At 39.4% G+C, this 18,246-nt stretch overlaps 1 protein-coding gene across 1 annotated transcript; it reads left to right on the top strand.

Annotated features, from left to right (window-relative positions):
* Positions 1-14,342: 14,342 nt before the first annotated feature.
* On the top strand, positions 14,343-17,890 carry LOC309797337 (UDP-N-acetylglucosamine--peptide N-acetylglucosaminyltransferase 110 kDa subunit-like; the record flags this gene model as incomplete). The annotated part of the gene is given in 2 exon segments (XM_082645933.1): positions 14,343-14,805; positions 14,808-17,890. Coding segments are annotated over 2 exon segments (3,138 nt in total). The 3' UTR covers positions 17,483-17,890.
* Positions 17,891-18,246: the final 356 nt, after the last annotated feature.

Genomic DNA, 18,246 nt, shown 5'->3' with positions numbered 1-18,246 from the left:
CAATATTGTTCCATTCTGAGTCTAAATTCCTGGCCTCAAGGTAATGTTAGATTTCTAGCTCCAGCCCCTATTTACATAAGGCCTATACTAAGGAACGGAACCCATACACATCAGTCTGCTCTTATTTCTCTGGATTTAATTTCTCTGTTACTTTCGGAAACATGCAGGTGTTCCTTTCTTTCTTTTAATCTCAGCTATGTTCTTTTAACATTTTCAAAATTGACCCAGAATTTACATGTGTCTCCAGTAAGAGTACATTAAATTGAGCTTAGTCTGCTCTTCTACTGGCATATTTGAGATCCAAAGAATTTGCTACTTAACTGGATTCAGTTAACTGTATATTTCAGGCACCTAAAACTCACCATGTTCCAAATTTCCCCCTTTATTGTTAGTAATTTTCTTGGGAATCTGGATAACATTAGATGGAATAAAGTTAGTGAGTGGCCCAAGATTGCCTGAAATTTTGTTTGTCAGAGTGGCCAGGGAAAGTTAAGCAAAGAAGAAAACCAAATGAAACACAGAATCACATTATTATGGCTGAGACAAGATTCCATGCAGAGCTCTCTGTAGAGCTGGGTTGGGTCATAACTTATGCCAGAGCTCTAGGTGGGGTTGGCATCTCATGCCAAGCTCTCAGTTCTGGGCTAACGTCATCTCTGGTCCACTCTATGGAGTGGAAACTTTGGAGGAATGGCCAATGTGTTCTGTGGTGTAGGAAGAGGGAAATTGTGAACGTTACTTTCTAAATTGTGGAGGAAGTAACCACTGTAAATGTGCCTTCAACTATGGTGTTTAATTTGACCAGTCAGATCAATGCCTTTTCCCTTGAATGAAATGCCGCTACGTATATGAGAAAAACAAAACTGGTATAAGGAATAGATAGCTAGTGGGAAGCAGCCGCATAGCACAGGAAGATCAGCTCTGTGCTTTGTGACCACCTAGAGGGGTGAGATAGAGAGGGTGGGAGGGAGGGAGATGCAAGAGGGAAGAGATATGGGGACATATGTATATGTATAACTGATTTACTTTGTTATAAAGTGGAAACTAACATACCATTGTAAAGCAATTATACTCCAATAAAGATGTTAAAAAAAAAAAACTAGTATAGGGAGATGGAGAGACTGGGAGTCTTATTTTCCCAGCAATTAACTTTTCCTCGACTATGACCTTCCCTTGGAGTCTCCTAGACCTTGGGGATGATCGCAACCCCTTGGGTTGGGTGATGGCAACCCCATCTTCACTAGAACCTCTATAGTTAACTTTGATTTTTCCCACTCCATCTATCCATCCCATGTATGCAGTCAGACATTTAATCCTGGACTTTTACTGACAAAATATCCTTGCATATAACCATTTCTTTTCACTCCCACTGCTACTGCTTTTGTCACTGCCTTAACTAGGGCTTTATCTTTAAGTTCTTTATATAAATATCTATATATAAATAAAATATACAAATAAATAAAATATAATATTAATTCTGATGATTTTAAAGTCTTTTCTTGATAAAGACTTTTCCTGATAAATATACACAATATCTTATATAAATATTTTTGTATTATCTGTTCTTTTCTTAGAATTTTAGTCATATGATTCTATCTCTTGGTATGTCTAGAAATTTTTGATTGAATGCTGACTATTTTATTTGGCTTTTTTTTATTTTTCTTAGTGGAAATGGTGTTTTGCTTCAAAATATTTTACTCTACCTGGAAGTAGCAAATCTTCAAATTACAATTTTTTAAATGCTTTCAAATATCAATACTATAGGTGTCACAAAATCTAGAAAAATGACATTTGAAAATTAACTACTGCTAGATGTGTCTCTATAAAACTTTTTCCCCACTCTTGTAGCTATATATTCTTTAACTGCCTCCTCATATGACAGTTTATGTGTTTTAGAAATAAAATTTTAAGAAATAAACTTTGTAGTTTATAGACTTGGATTTCTTTTAACATGGTTGATTAGAGTTTGCTTTTAGTTATTAATAGTTTAGAAAAGGTTATTTCAGCGTCACAATTTATTATTGATAATGTCACTTTAAGTTTCATTGTTCACTTTCAGAAAACCTCTATGGATTACTTCCTCATAAATATTTACTATTATAAATGCATTACTGATTTCAGTACTGCTGTAGGTTTGTGCATTACAGGAATTCTGATAAAATACTCATTCACACCATTCCATTACACACATTATTGATGGGGTATATTCTTTTATTTGTTTATTTATTTATTTTTGACTGTGTTGTGTCTTCGTTGCTGTGCGCAGGCTTTCTCTAGTTGCAGCGACTGGGGGATACTCTTTGTTGCAGTGTGCAGGCTTCTTATTGCGGTGGCTTCTCTTTAATGGGAAGATCCCACATGCCGTGGAGCAAATAAGCCCATGTGCCACAACTACTGAGCCTGTGCTCTAGGGCCCATGAGCCACAACTACTGAAGCCCGCGTGCCACAACTACTGAAGCCCCAGCGCCTAGAGCCCGTGCTCTGCAACAAGAGAAGCCACAGCAATGAGGAGCCCGCACACCACAACGAAGAGTAGCCCCCGCTCGCCCCACCTAGACAAAGTCCGTATGCAGCAACAAAGACCCAACATAGCCAAATATAAATAATAAGTAAATTTATTTTAAAAAAAAGGTTCTCCCTGGATAAAACAACATGTAAATAATTGGGTGCAAAGCCACATTATTTGAAGGTGCCAGACTGCACATTAACAGTCTGACACAAAGGGACAGCACAGGAAAACTATTCAAAGATAAAGATTTTTAAATCTTTGCAGCTTGAAACCTTTTAGAGCAAGTATAATGAGCTCGACACACATTTCAACACTCAACATGTTAATCACATGTTCAAAGTATGTCTCAAAGTCATTGGAAATAGCTGTTGTCTCTGTCCCTGATATCCAAAACTGATCTGTGATGTGTAAAACTCAGGAGGTATTGATATCCACTTTTTGGCATCTGAACAGGAAACAAAGTTGTTTCGCAGTGATAATAAAGAATGAAGTAAATGCAAAAGGATACAAAAGACAAAGTACTGAGGGAATGTATTAACAAAACGAGTCAAACTAAATTCTGGTGAACTGGGGCCTACGATTGTACACACTCCATGGAAATACCCCAGCCTAAATACTGGCATAGGAGGAAGGGTAGTGTGAAGCCCATCACAGTATAATCCTTTAAAATGTCCCTTTCAAGGTTGGCTCCACTCAACACTGAGTATAGGAAATCTTCCCATCAGGGAGAAACACTGGCTGCCCAATGATTGACCAAGAAATTAACACACTAATGAATAAATGATGCTAATTTATTTCTATCCCTGACAACGGGAAACAGCACACACCCTGTGTCAATGGTATGTCCTCTTTCCCACTTTTCTATATGGTAAATTATGTTTTTCCCTTCATTGCTTTATATCTTGTGAGGCACGCATGTTGGGAAATGGCTATCAATGGTTCTGTTATTGATTTCTACCTTCATTTCACTGTGGCTAAAGAAGATACTTTGCATGATTTCAATTTCTTAAAAATGTATTGGTACTTGTATTGTGGCCTAACATATGGTCTTTCCCGGAGAATGTTCCATGTGTACTTGAGAAAAATGTGTATTCTGCTGTTGTTGAGTGGAGTGATCTATATATGGCTGTTAGGTTTAGTTGGGTAAATGTGTTATTCAGTCCCCCTACCTCTCGACTGATCTTCTGTCTAGATGTGTTATCCATTATTGAAAGCAAGGTATTGATCTCCAACTATTATTTTAGAACTAACTATTTCTTCCTTCAATTCTGTCAGTGTTTGCTTCACATATTGGGGGGTTGTTTGGTACATATATGTTTCTAGTTGTTCTATCTTCTTAATAGATTGAACTTGTTATCAACATATAGTGGCCTCCTTTTCCTCTTGTGATAGTTTTTGATTTAAAGTTTATTTTGTGTGATAGTAACATAGCCATCCCAGATCTATCTTCCTTCCTTCCTTCCTTCCTCCCTTTCTTTTTCTGTGTCTCTTTCCTTCTTTTTTGTTACTATTTGCATGGGATATTTTATTCTATGCTTTAACTTTAAAGCAACTTGTGTCTTTTGAAATCAAGTGAGTTTTTTGCGGACAGCATATACTTGGATTATGGTTGTTTTTATTTATTTTATTTTTTTTTTTCTTTTTTTGCGGTATGCGGGCCTCTCACTGTTGTGGCCTCTCCCGTTGCGGAGCACAGGCTCCGGATGCGCAGGCCCAGCGGCCATGGCTCACGGGCCCAGCCGCTCCGCGGCATATGGGATCCTCCCAGACCGGGGCACGAACCCGTATCCCCTGCATCGGCAGGCGGACTCTCAACCACTGCGCCACCAGGGAGGCCCTATGGTTGTTTTTAAAGTCCATTCTGCCAATGTTCATCTTTTTATTGGAGAGCTTAATCCACTTACTTTTTCAAAAATTACTGATGAGGAAGAACTTAATTCTGTCTGTTTCCTGCTTATTTTCTGTATGTCTTATGCATTTTTTGCCCCTCATTTACTCCATTACTGACTTCTGTGCTTAGCCGATTTTCTTGTGGTGAACTCTTGATTCCCTTTTCATTTCTTTTTGCATATAGTCTATTGATATTTTCTTTGTGGTTATCAAGAAGATTACATTTACCATTCTAAAGTTAAAACAATGTAATTTCAATTGAAACCAACTTCAGTAGCACACAGAAACTCTGTTCCTCTACAGTTCCGTTTTCCTCTTTACATTATTGTTGTCACAAATTACACCTTTATACTTTGTGAGCCCAATAACATGGATTTATGATTATTTTATGCATTTGTTTTTTCAATCATGTAAGAAATAAAAAGTAGTGTTCCAAGCCAATAACACAATACTGGCTTTAGTATTTGCCCATGTATTTATCTTTACTGGAGATTTCTATTTCTTTCTACAGCTTCGAGTTGCTGTCTAGTGTCCTTTGATTTCAACCTAAAGGTTCAATTTAGCATTTCTCATAGGGCAGTGGTAGGAAGTTGTAAAACAAACGCCCTCAGCCTTTGTTCATCTGGGAGTGCGTTAATTTCTCCCTAAGTTTTGAAACCAGTTTGGCCAAATATAGAATTTTTGGTCGACAATTTTCTTCTTTCAGCACTTTAAATATTTCTGGCCTCTTGATTCCGTGGTTTCATATAGGAAATTACCTCTCATCTTTCTGAGGATCCCTGCTTTGTAACAAATTTCTTTTTTCTTTCTCCTTTGTGAGAAAAGGTTCTTTCTGTGTCTTTTGGCTTCTGAGAGTTTGATTTACTGTTTCTTGCTGTGGGGTTCTTGGAGTTTCTCTTAGTCCTGAAATCAGTCAAAGATTTATAGCAACCAAACACATACTGAAGCAGGGAAGAGGCAATTTGAAAATGGCAGGAAAGCTTTGTGGCATTTTTACTTGCCCTTGCCCCATCCACTGTTAGTGTAGTGATGGTCTTAAAGTGGTGGAGTCTTAATGCAGTGAGAGTCTTAAAGTAGCAGCAGACCATTCCTAGTATGGGACCCTCAATCGTGCTTGAGGAGGGAGCAGAAGAGACCGTACTGTCAGATTATTCTGTGTATCTGTTCTAACCTGTCTGGGAGCTACCTGAAGGACTGACACAAGATGCTTATCTCTGTCTTAGCTAACTTGGAACACAGTATGGAAAAGCGGCGGTCATTGCTCAAAATAAGAGCCAGGTGAACTAACAAAGCACAGATGGCTGGGGCAGAAGACTGTGCACTGAAATACAATAGACCACAGAAGATGCAGGAGCCAAAGTCGGGGGAGATTCTTTGGGAAATTAGAACCTACAGAAAGTACACATGTGTCCAGAGAAATTAAGAAAGCCACATGCATACTCAAGATAAGATGCATGTTCTGAAAACACCAGAGGAGTCTCTAAGCTTTTACCATGGGCTGAGCCCTGAACTCAATGCAGGCCAGCTAAATGTTGAAGGAGTGATCCAGCAATCTGCACAATGGGCAGAGGTGTGTGGTTTTGAGTGTGCATGTGGATGTGCTTGTGTATATTTATTTTTGTTTGTTTTAGGTGCAGGAATTCAAGGAAATCTCTGTCAAAACATTAGCTAAACATGAACTAAAGGAACAGAGACTTCAGTGCGTACATACGATAAGGAAAACAGTCATTGCAAAAATAGTTTGGAAAGGTCCCTAAACAAACAGACTACTACAGCCTTCAACAATCAAAAGCCCAGGAAACCTTGGGAAAGTGGGAGAATCTGATTTCCATAGCTACCACATTATAATGTTTGAAAGACAAATTTTCAACCAAAAAAATCACAAGATATACAAAGACATGGAAAAGTATGGTCCATTTAAGAAAACAAATTAATTGATGAAACCATCCCTAAGGAAGCCCAGACATTTCTCCACTACATATTCTTGCCTCCTTTGCCATAGATTCATTGACCATAAGTGCATGGATTTCTTTCTGGGCTCTCTATTCTGTTCCAGTGATCGATGTTTTTGTGCCAGTACCATACTGTTTTGATTACTGTAGGTTTGTAGCACAGTCTGAAGCCAGGGAGCATGATTCCTCCAGTTGTGTTCTTCTTTCTCAAGACTGTTTTAACTATTCAGGATCTTTTGTGTTTCCATACAAACTTTAAAATTATTTGTTCTAGGTCTGTGGAAAATGCCCTTGATATGTTGATACAGACTGCATTGAATCCGTAGCTTTCCTTGGGTATGATGGTCATTTTAACAATATTAATTCTTCCAATCCATGACCATGGTATATCTTTCCAGCTGTTTGTGTCATCTTTAATTTCTTGTATCAGTGTCGTATAGTTCCCTGGGTACAGGTCTTTTACCTCCTTAGGCAGATTTATTCTCATGTATTTTATTCTTTTTTATGTGATTGTAAATGGGATTGCTTCCGTAATTTCTCTTTCTGATAGTTCACTGTTAGTGTATAGAAATACAGTAGATTTCTATATATAAATTTTGTATCCTGCAAATTTACCAAGTTCATTTTTGAGCTCTAATAATTTTTTGATGGTGTCTTTCAGATTTTCTATGTATCATGCCATCTGCAAACGGTGACAGTTTTACTTTTTCCTTTCCATTTTGGAGTCCTTTTATTTATGTACTTTTCTTGTCTGATTGCTGTGGCTAGGACTTGCAAAACTACCTTCAATAAAAGTGGTGAGAGTGGGCGTCCTTGTCTTGTTCCTGATCTTAGGGGAAATGCTTTCAGCTTTTCACCATTGAGTATGTTAGCTATGAGCTTGTCATATATGGCCTTTATTATGTTGAGGTATGTTCCCTCTATGCCCACTTTCTGGAGAGTTTTTACCATGAATGGGTATTGAATTTTTTTCAAAAGCTTTTTCTGCATCTATTGAGATGATCATATGGTTTTTAGTCTTCAATTTGTTACTGTGATGATGAGAGACCTAAGACAGCTACAGAGGCTAAGTGACCTTTCCTTCCCTGAATGGGTAGTTATCCTTGTTCTGCCTTCCAATTGAGTTAGTATCTGAGTAAAGAACTGCCAGGTGTCATTTAGTTCACAATACACTGCTGTGTCAATATAGAAATGAATTTGCCTAAATCATTTGGCTTTTCTAAATTATAGTAAATGAATATACTGAATGAATACTTCAACTTAAGGAAATGTTCTTAAAAATATATTAATGTAGGCAGTTCAGTGGAAAATTGAAAACAAAATAAATAATTCAGGTAAAATTAAAGTACACTCAGTTGTATCCAGTTTCCTCTTGTAAATCTCTCTTTTTCATTTGAGTGGACAGTCACTGGAGAATATCTGACTTGGGGCTAAGGAGATCTAAGCCTTCTTGGCCACACTGTATTCTCTTATGTCGTTTAATAAAGACACCAGTTGGGTTGCTGAAAAAATAGTGGGAAAAATCAATCTCTCACATCCAAAGGGCAGCTCTTGAAAATATGTGGATTCTTGTAGTCATTTTGCTCTTCTGGCCTCAGAAGTTTTAATCTTAACCTTAGCCCCTCATGCAGAGAGACTTTTTAAACCAATTCCCACATTACTCATTATGTGACTGTTGAATAAGAGAAACCCAGCTCTTTTCCTGTGCTTTCAACCAGTTATCTTCTTCAAAAATTTGTTTGGATTGTTATACCTTAATCTTGCCTGGCAAGGGACTTATGGGAAGGTTCTTATTGTTTGAAAGTTTGGTGCCAGTATCTACAAAGAAAGAAGAAAGTAAAGAAGGAAAGGTGTGTTTATCAAACATCCCAATAGTGAAGGTGTGTGAAAGCAACTTTTGAAAAAGTTCATCTCTCAGAGTTTAGCCGTATTATTACATTTTATTTTATTCATTGAACATAAGTACTTATCAGTGAATCCTTTCTAGATTTTCTAGTTTCCCAAAGTTCCCTGTATTCACATTCTAAGGTGAAAAATGGTATTTTAAGTCACCTTATATTATTTATAATCACTCCTCATGACCTCTTCCTTCAAAGAAACGTGATCCTGAGAAGTGTCCTTTGTTTGCCTTTGTGGAATAAGTGATGGGGATACATCCTGGAGACCTGTGAGATGTTTAAATTGTGGCCTAATGAAACTAGGATGGAGAGTTCTGGAAAGATCTGGAAAGATGGCTGGTAGAGTGTGGCCAGATGTGGGAGAAGAGACACGTACAGAGAGATGGAGAGGAAATTTTCAGAGGGAGAAAATTAAATAATTCAATAAGTTTTGTTGTGTGGTGTGGGATGCAAGCCTTTCTCTCCCCCTTTCCTTCACAATCTCTTTGTGAAAGACTCTGTTTTTCATTAGTTTTACTGAGATAGGATTTGCCGTTTTCTTTGGATACTGAGAATGGACCCATGGAAACAGTTACATTTGGGTTATCTCTGACTATCTGTAATGAAGAACATAAATATTGGCCACACTATCTGTGCACATGCTATCACCATGCCTTTTTTGTTCTCTGTTCCTATATCTAAGTCCTCTTCTTTGAGGTCAATCTCAAATCTCATCTGAAATGTACATTTATTGATAGATTCAACCCATAATGAACTGTCCCTTCTTTGTCCTCCTTAGGCTCTGATTATTTATAAAAACTCATTTTTGAACTTAGAAACTGTCCAATATGATATATTAGTTATTTCATCAGCATCTGTTTTATCCTCAACACAGTTATAAGCTTTTTTGGGACTGGGATCATACATTCTGTAATTTTTCTCAGTACTTACACTTACTTTGATAAAAAACGCATTCATTCATCTAAACATCATTTATTGAGTGTTAATTAAATGTCTCAACTCAGTAAATATTGTTTGAATGAATGCATGCATGAATGAGGGAGTATGCAATAGGTAGCCTAATGTACCGCCCGATGTGATAAAACCAAAAACATAAACACAAAAGCAAGGCAAAAAGTGGCCCAGGACTTTCTGTAAAATATCCTGCTTTTGTTGGATGAGGCCATGAAAATCAAGATGCTCCTGAAAGGTCTTAAGAGCTGACCAAGAATAGTAAACAATTGAAATTCTCTCAGGCTTATTCAACCCTATCACTGGACACATTTATACCTCTCAGGAATGTTATTAAAAGAAGAGATGAATAAAGCTTTTATAGATGAGTTGATAAATCTCTAAATATTTAAATCTTCATTTCCTCCAAGGTTTCTCTATTTTGGGTTTCCAAAAGATTTCAAGAAACCACAGGATAATTAAAAAATTAGACATTATCTTTCTTACCTTCATGTTTTTTGATGGTAAACACCTTTTTATTTTCTCCATAGTGCTGCCCAATTTCCACCAGTACAGTTCTTAAGTGAATTTGGCTCTGGATGGTGGGATATATAAGATGTAAATGAATTGTTTGTATATCTTTTAGAATTCTTCAAAAGGGCCTGGCCATGGAAATGCATTGAATATTACTTAAATAAGTAAAGTAACTTCCTCAGAATTATTATTCTATTCTGGTTAGGATACTCTCTGCCCTGGTTTGTTAAAATTTCCCTCTAGAGTGGTTTTAATTTTGTTTCTGATAGGGTCCTAGGATTTATTGCCACACCCATCCTGCATCTGTTTTTCTTTGAATTACTCTCCTTGCAGTTTCTGATTCCTACAGGGCCTTAGAGGTTAGTGACAACCTGGCCATCACAACTCTGGGAAGGACAGGCCTACTTTTCAGAGGTGTTGATGTTTTCTGTACCTGAAGGTTTTCAAGAGATATCAATCTTCCTCACCACCTCCCTTGGCCCTCTTAATGGACTAAGCAGTTCCTCATGAAATTTCTGTAGGATATCTGTACTAACTTCTCAATATTGTTCCATTCTGAGTCTAAATTCCTGGCCTCAAGGTAATGTTAGATTTCTAGCTCCAGCCCCTATTTACATAAGGCCTATACTAAGGAACGGAACCCATACACATCAGTCTGCTCTTATTTCTCTGGATTTAATTTCTCTGTTACTTTCGGAAACATGCAGGTGTTCCTTTCTTTCTTTTAATCTCAGCTATGTGCTTTTAACATTTTCAAAATTGACCCAGAATTTACATGTGTCTCCAGTAAGAGTACATTAAATTGAGCTTAGTCTGCTCTTCTACTGGCATATTTGAGATCCAAAGAATTTGCTACTTAACTGGATTCAGTTAACTGTATATTTCAGGCACTTAAAACTCACCATGTTCCAAATTTCCCCCTTTATTGTTAGTAATTTTCTTGGGAATCTGGATAACATTAGATGGAATAAAGTTAGTGAGTGGCCCAAGATTGCCTGAAATTTTGTTTGTCAGAGTGGCCAGGGAAAGTTAAGCAAAGAAGAAAACCAAATGAAAAACAGAATGACATTATTATGGCTGAGACAAGATTCCATGCAGAGCCCTCTGTAGAGCTGGGTTGGGTCATAACTTATGCCAGAGCTCTAGGTGGGGTTGGCATCTCATGCCAAGCTCTCAGTTCTGGGCTAACGTCATCTCTGGTCCACTCTATGGAGTGGAAACTTTGGAGGAATGGCCAATGTGTTCTGCGGTGTAGGAAGAGGGAAATTGTGAACGTTACTTTCTAAATTGTGGAGGAAGTAACCACTGTAAATGTGCCTTCAACTATGGTGTTTAATTTGACCAGTCAGATCAATGCCTTTTCCCTTGAATGAAATGCCGCTACGTATAGGAGAAAAACAAAACTGGTATAAGGAATAGATAGCTAGTGGGAAGCAGCCGCATAACACAGGAAGATCAGCTCTGTGCTTTGTGACCACCTAGAGGGGTGAGATAGAGAGGGTGGGAGGGAGGGAGATGCAAGAGGGAAGAGATATGGGGACATATGTATATGTATAACTGATTTACTTTGTTATAAAGTGGAAACTAACATACCATTGTAAAGCAATTATACTCCAATAAAGATGTTAAAAAAAAAAAAAACTAATATAGGGAGATGGAGAGACTGGGAGTCTTATTTTCCCAGCAATTAACTTTTCCTCGACCATGACCTTCCCGTGGAGTCTCCTAGACCTTGGGGATGATCGCAACCCCTTGGGTTGGATGATGGCAACCCCATCTTCACTAGAACCTCTATAGTTAACTTTGATTTTTCCCACTCCATCTATCCATCCCATGTATGCAGTCAGACATTTGATCCTGGACTTTTACTGACAAAATATCCTTGCATATAACCATTTCTTTTCACTCCCACTGCTACTGCTTTTGTCACTGCCTTAACTAGGGCTTTATCTTTAAGTTCTTTATATAAATATCTATATATAAATAAAATATACAAATAAATAAAATATAATATTAATTCTGATGATTTTAAAGTCTTTTCTTGATAAAGACTTTTCCTGATAAATATACACAATATCTTATATAAATATTTTTGTATTATCTGTTCTTTTCTTAGAATTTTAGTCATATGATTCTATCTCTTGGTATGTCTAGAAATTTTTGATTGAATGCTGACTATTTTATTTGGCTTTTTTTAATTTTTCTTAGTGGAAATGGTGTTTTGCTTCAAAATATTTTACTCTACCTGGAAGTAGCAAATCTTCAAATTACAATTTTTTAAATGCTTTCAAATATCAATACTATAGGTGTCACAAAATCTAGAAAAATGACATTTGAAAATTAACTCCTGCCAGATGTGTCTCTATAAAACTTTTTCCCCACTCTTGTAGCTATATATTCTTTAACTGCCTCCTCGTATGACAGTTTATGTGTTTTAGAAATAAAATTTTAAGAAATAAACTTTGTAGTTTATAGACATAGATTTCTTTTAACATGGTTGATTAGAGTTTGCTTTTAGTTATTAATAGTTTAGAAAAGGTTATTTCAGCGTCTCAATTTATTATTGATAATGTCACTTTAAGTTTCATTGTTATCTTTGAGAAAACCTCTATGGATTACTTCCTCATAAGTATTTACTATTATAAATGCATTACTGATTTCAGTACTGCTATAGGTTTGTGCATTACAGGAATTCTGATAAAATACTCATTCACACCATTCCATTACACACATTATTGATGGGGTATATTCTTTTATTTGTTTATTTATTTATTTTTGACTGTGTTGTGTCTTCGTTGCTGTGCGCAGGCTTTCTCTAGTTGCAGCGACTGGGGGATACTCTTTGTTGTGGTGTGCAGTCTTCTTATTGCGGTGGCTTCTCTTGTTGCAGAGCACGGGCTCTAGGCACGCAAGCTTCAGTAATTGTGGCTCGCAGGCTCAGTAGTTGTGGCTCACGGGCTCTAGAGCGCAGGCTCCATAGTTGTGGCACACGGGCTTAGTTGCTCCACGGCATGTGGGATCTTCACAGACCAGGGCTCGAACCTGTGTCCCCTGCATTGGCAGGTGGCTTCCTAACCACTGTGCCATCAGGGAAGCCCCTGGAGTATAGTGTTTGTTTTGTTTTTTGTTTTTTTTTTCTTGCGGTATGCTGGCCTCTCCCCGTTACGGGGCACAGGCTCCGGACATGCAGGCTCAGTGGCCATGGCTCACGGGCCTAGCCGCTACGTGGCATTTGGGATCTTCCCGGACCGGGGCACGAACCCGTGTCCCCTGCATCAGCAGGCAGACTCTCAACCACTGCACCACCAGGGAAGCCCTGGAGTATATTCTTGACAGAAGGAAATTTCCATTTTGACTAAGCATTGAAGAAAACAGAATCTTTGACTTATCTTTTACATGCCTGATGATTGAAAGAATTTTCTACAGCATAACTTCTGGTTTTATACTTTTCAGTTCTTTTTTTCTTCTTCAAACGCACATGCTTTGAGAGCTGTGAAGTGCAAGACATGGCTATATTGTAAGGTGGTTTTTGTCCTTATGCTTCTGTGTCTTGTGCTAGTTAAGTCAGTAGAGTAGTCAGTAAGAGTACTGGAAGTTATTCCTCTAATGGGATAGTATATAGTCAATTACATATGGTGGTGTCTGAAAATCACATAATAGCCTCACTGAAAACATCTCCTTAGCCAGATTTCCAAAAAGCCTGTGACCAATCCAATATGATCCAACATAGCAGAATATGATAGAAGGAAAATTGACAAAGAAAGAGACGCTGGTCTTACCTGATGGAAATTAAAATATCTCACTTTTGACAATTTTGCAAAAACCTATAATTACATGAACTAATTCCTAGGGTTCTTCGTAGGACCTAAAAAGGAACCCATAGAGTTGTGGAACAACAATAGAAGCTACTGTGATGAGAAGCCCGGGCACTGCAACAAAGAGTAGCCCCTGCTCGCTGCAACTAGAGAAAGCCTGCACGCAGCACTGAAGACCCAACGCAGCCAAAATAAAAATAAATAAATAAAAATAAATAAATTTATCTTTTAAAAAGTAATACTCAGGTTTGAGGCATAAGAAATTTGATGAGGAGAAATTAGCTGATGTTTTCAGAACTTTTAAAATATCAAACTCAGTCTCTAAGATTTTAGCATTATATACAACATCGGTTACTTATTAGTGGTTTGGGAAGGCCAATTTAAAATTTTCTCATCTTACTGTATTGAAATTCACGGCCCTAATGTTTTCCACGTTGACTATATGAATGATGAAGAAAAGTCAATCATGAATTTCATTTCCAAATGGACAGAAAACAATATTTTAAAAAGTGTTTGGCCTACTGACTTTTGATTTCTTCTAAGGCAAATGGATAGGTAATTTTTATTCCCTGATTAGGAGAAAAATGGTGGAAGAGGGCAGGGTTAAGAATTAAGATTTCAAGAGCATGAGAGGTAGACGGCCAACCAGAGTTCCTAAGGTTCGGTGCCTGTAACTGTTGCCGCCGCTTAAGCCTGTCAAAGCAGTGGTACGGCTGCTGCGCTCGTGCTTGCTACCACTAGAAACATTCTTGCCAGTAGTGGCGGCAGCGGGACTCAATTACCCCCTTTTTTCACTCTCTCCAGAAGCTCCAGATGGCGTCTTCCGTGGGCAACGTGGCCGACAGCACAGAAGCAACGAAACGTATGCTTTCCTTCCAAGGGTTATCTGAGTTGGCACATCGAGAATATCAGGCAGGAGATTTTGAGGCAGCTGAGAGACACTGCATGCAGCTCTGGAGACAAGAGCCAGGCAATACTGGTGTACTTCTATTACTTTCATCTATACACTTCCAGTGTCGAAGGCTGGACAGATCTGCCCACTTTAGTACTCTGGCAATTAAACAGAACCCTCTTCTGGCAGAAGCCTATTCGAATTTGGGGAATGTGTACAAGGAAAGAGGGCAGTTGCAGGAAGCAACTGAGCATTACCGGCATGCATTGCGTCTCAAACCAGATTTCATCGATGGTTCTATTAACCTGGCAGCCGCTTTGGTAGCAGCAGGCGACATGGAAGGGGCAGCACAAGCTTACGTCTCTGCTCTTCAGTACAATCCTGATTGTACTGTGTTCGCAGTGACCTGGGGAACCTGCTCAAAGCCCTGGGTGGCTTAGAAGAAGCCAAGGCATGTTATTTGAAAGCAATTGAGACGCAACCGAACTTTGCAGTAGCTTGGAGTAATCTTGGCTGTGTTTTCAATGCACAAGGGGAGATTTGGCTTGCAGTTCATCACTTTGAAAAGGCTGTCACCCTTGCCCCCAATTTCCTGGATGCTTATATCAATTTAGGAAATGTCTTCAATGAGGCCCGGATTTTTGACAGAGCTGTGGCAGCTTACCTTCGTGCCCTAAGCTTGAGTCCGAATCATGCAGTGGTACATGGCAACCTGGCTTGTGTATACTATGAGCAAGGCCTGATGGATCTGGCAATAGACGCCTACAGGCGAGCTATTGAACTGCAACCACATTTCCCTGATGCTTACTGCAACCTAGGCAACGCTCTCAAAGAGAAGGGCAGTGTTGCCGAAGCAGAAGATTGTTATCATACAGCTCTCCGGCTGTGTCCCACCCATGCAGACTCTCTGAATAACCTAGCCAACATCAAAGGAGAACAGGGAAACAGTGAAGAGGCAGTTCGCTTGTATCGTAAAGCATTAGAGCTCCGCCCAGACTGTGCTGATGCCCATTCAAATTTAGCAAGTGTATTGAAGCAGCAGGGAAAACTGCAAGAAGCTCTGATGCATTACAAGGAGGCTATTCGAATCAGTCCTACCTTTGCTGAGGCCTACTGTAATATGGGAAACACTCTATGGGAGATGCAGGACGTTCAGGGAGCCTTGCAGTGTTATACTCGTGCCGTTCAGATCAGCCCTGCATTTGCGGATGCCCACAGCAATCTGGCTTCCATTCACCAGGATTCAGGGAATATTCCAGAAGCAATTGCTTCTTATCACACTGTTCTGAAGCTTCAACCTGATTTTCCTGACGCTTACTGTAATTTGGCTCATTGCCTGCAGGTTGTCTGTGATTGGACAGACTATGAGGAGCGAATGAAGAAGTTGGCCAGCATTGTGGCTGAGCAGTTGGAGAAGAATAGGTTGCCTTCTGTGCAGCCTCATCATAGTATGCTCTATCCTCTTTGTCATGGCTTCAGGAAGGCTATTGCTGAGAGGCATGGGAACCTCTGCTTGGCTAATATAAGTGTCCTTCATAAACCACCGTATGAACATCCAAAAGACTTGAAGCTCAGTGATGGTCGACTGCGTGTAGGATACGTGAGTTCTGACTTTGGGAATCATCCTACTTCTCATCTTATGCAGTCTATTCCAGGCATGCACAATCCTGATAAATTTGAGATATTCTGTTATGCCCTGAGCCCACATGATGGCACAAACTTCCGAGCGAAGGTGATGGCAGAAGCCAATCATTTCATTGATCTTTCTCAGATTCCATGCAATGGGAAAGCAGCTGATCGCATCCATCAAGATGGTATACACATCCTTGTAAACATGAATGGTTATACCAGGGGTGCTCGAAATGAACTCTTTGCTCTCAGGCCAGCTCCTATTCAGGCAATGTGGCTGGGGTACCCTGGGACTAGTGGCGTGCTTTTCATGGATTATATCATCACTGATCAGGAAACTTCACCTGCTGAAGTTGCTGAGCAGTATTCTGAGAAACTGGCTTATATGCCCCATACTTTCTTTATTGGTGATCATGCTAATATGTTCCCTCACCTGAAGAAAAAAGCCGTCATCGATTTTAAGTCCAATGGGCACATTTATGACAATCGGATTGTGCTGAATGGCATCGACCTCCAAGCATTTCTTGATAGTCTATCAGATGTGCAAATAGTCAAGACAAAATGTCCTGATGGAGAAGACAACGCAGACAGCAGTAATACAGCTCTTAATATGCCTGTCATTCCTATGAATACTGTTGCAGAAGCAGTTATTGAAATGATTAACAGAGGACAAATTCAGATTACAATTAATGGATTCAGTATTAGCAATGGACTGGCAACTACCCTGATCAACAATAAGGCTGCCACTGGAGAGGAGGTTCCCCGTACCATTATTGTAACCACACGTTCTCAGTACGGGTTACCGGAAGATGCCATTGTGTACTGTACCTTTAATCAGTTATACAAAATTGACCCATCTACTTTACAGATGTGGGCAAATATTCTGAAGCGTGTTCCCAATAGTGTACTGTGGCTGTTGCGTTTTCCAGCAGCAGGAGAAGCGAATATTCAACAGTACGCACAAAATATGGGCCTTCCCCCGAACCGTATCATTTTTTCCCCTGTTGCTCCTAAAGAGGAACATGTTCGGAGAGGCCAGCTGGCTGATGTCTGCTTGGACACTCCACTCTGTAATGGACACACCACAGGGATGGACGTCCTTTGGGCAGGGACCCCCATGGTGACTATGCCAGGAGAGACTCTTGCTTCCCGAGTTGCAGCTTCCCAGCTCACTTGTTTAGGCTGTCTTGAGCTGATTGCTAAAAATAGACAAGAATATGAAGAGATAGCTGTGAAACTGGGAACTGATCTCGAATACCTGAAGAAAATTCGTGGCAAAGTCTGGAAGCAGAGAACATCTAGCCCTCTGTTCAACACCAAACAAGACACGATGGAACTAGAGCAGCTCTATCTACAGATGTGGGAGCATTATGCAGCTGGCAACCAACCCGATCACATGATTAAGCCTGTTGAAGTCACTGAGTTGGCCTAAATCATGACTGTGTGCCCAGGAGAATTACCCCTGTAGCTGAGCCTCAACCTTCTGGGGGAAAGGGAACTACTTTTTCAATATCATGTTGCAGATGGGTGACAGACAATGATAAGAAATAGCACAGCCAGACTTGCTTCCTGCATGATCACGATAGGGAGAGACACAAGAGATGGGAAACTGCTGTTCCACAAGGAGTCTCCATCGAATTTTGCAGCAGCCAGGTGTTTGGAAGGTCTAGAAGGTAAGTCTGGAAGGTCTGATCTCCCTTGGCCTTCCAGGGGATGGATGGTTAGTGTGGAAGGGAGATAGAGATTGCCCAGCCGTTTTGTGATTATCATGGATTGATTGAGTCTTCTGAATTAATTTTTTTCTTTATATTTTGGGTATTGGAGCTTTTAAAAATGTTTGGTTTCAGGTATTTTTATTCATGTGAAGTGTATATGATTCTCTTGAGATAAGGTTTTAAGCTAAAATAGTCCTTGTTTTAGTTTCTGAACTCTACAGATAAATGGGGACTTTGCTGCTGTAGTCTTTTTATAGGTTTTATAAACCACTTGAGCCTGTGTCAGTCACTTTAGTGTCTGACATAACGTTTGGAACGCTCAGTGCTTTCTTGGTTTGTAGACGATGGCTTCAGTTCTTTTTCTGCTCCGTTTCCTTCTTCCCTTCCCCCCACTGTAAAAATTCTCCTGTAACTTGGCTAACACAAAACCAAGTGTGATTCAAAACCTCTTAAACACATCATCTGGTGCCAAATGAAGACT

This window comes from Mesoplodon mirus (genome assembly GCF_964341445.2).
Source record: "Mesoplodon mirus genome assembly, contig: HAP1_SCAFFOLD_317, whole genome shotgun sequence".
Lineage (NCBI taxonomy): Eukaryota > Metazoa > Chordata > Mammalia > Artiodactyla > Ziphiidae > Mesoplodon > Mesoplodon mirus.
Note: the sequence above shows the minus strand (reverse complement) of the source record. Positions and strands in the feature narration are given on the sequence as shown.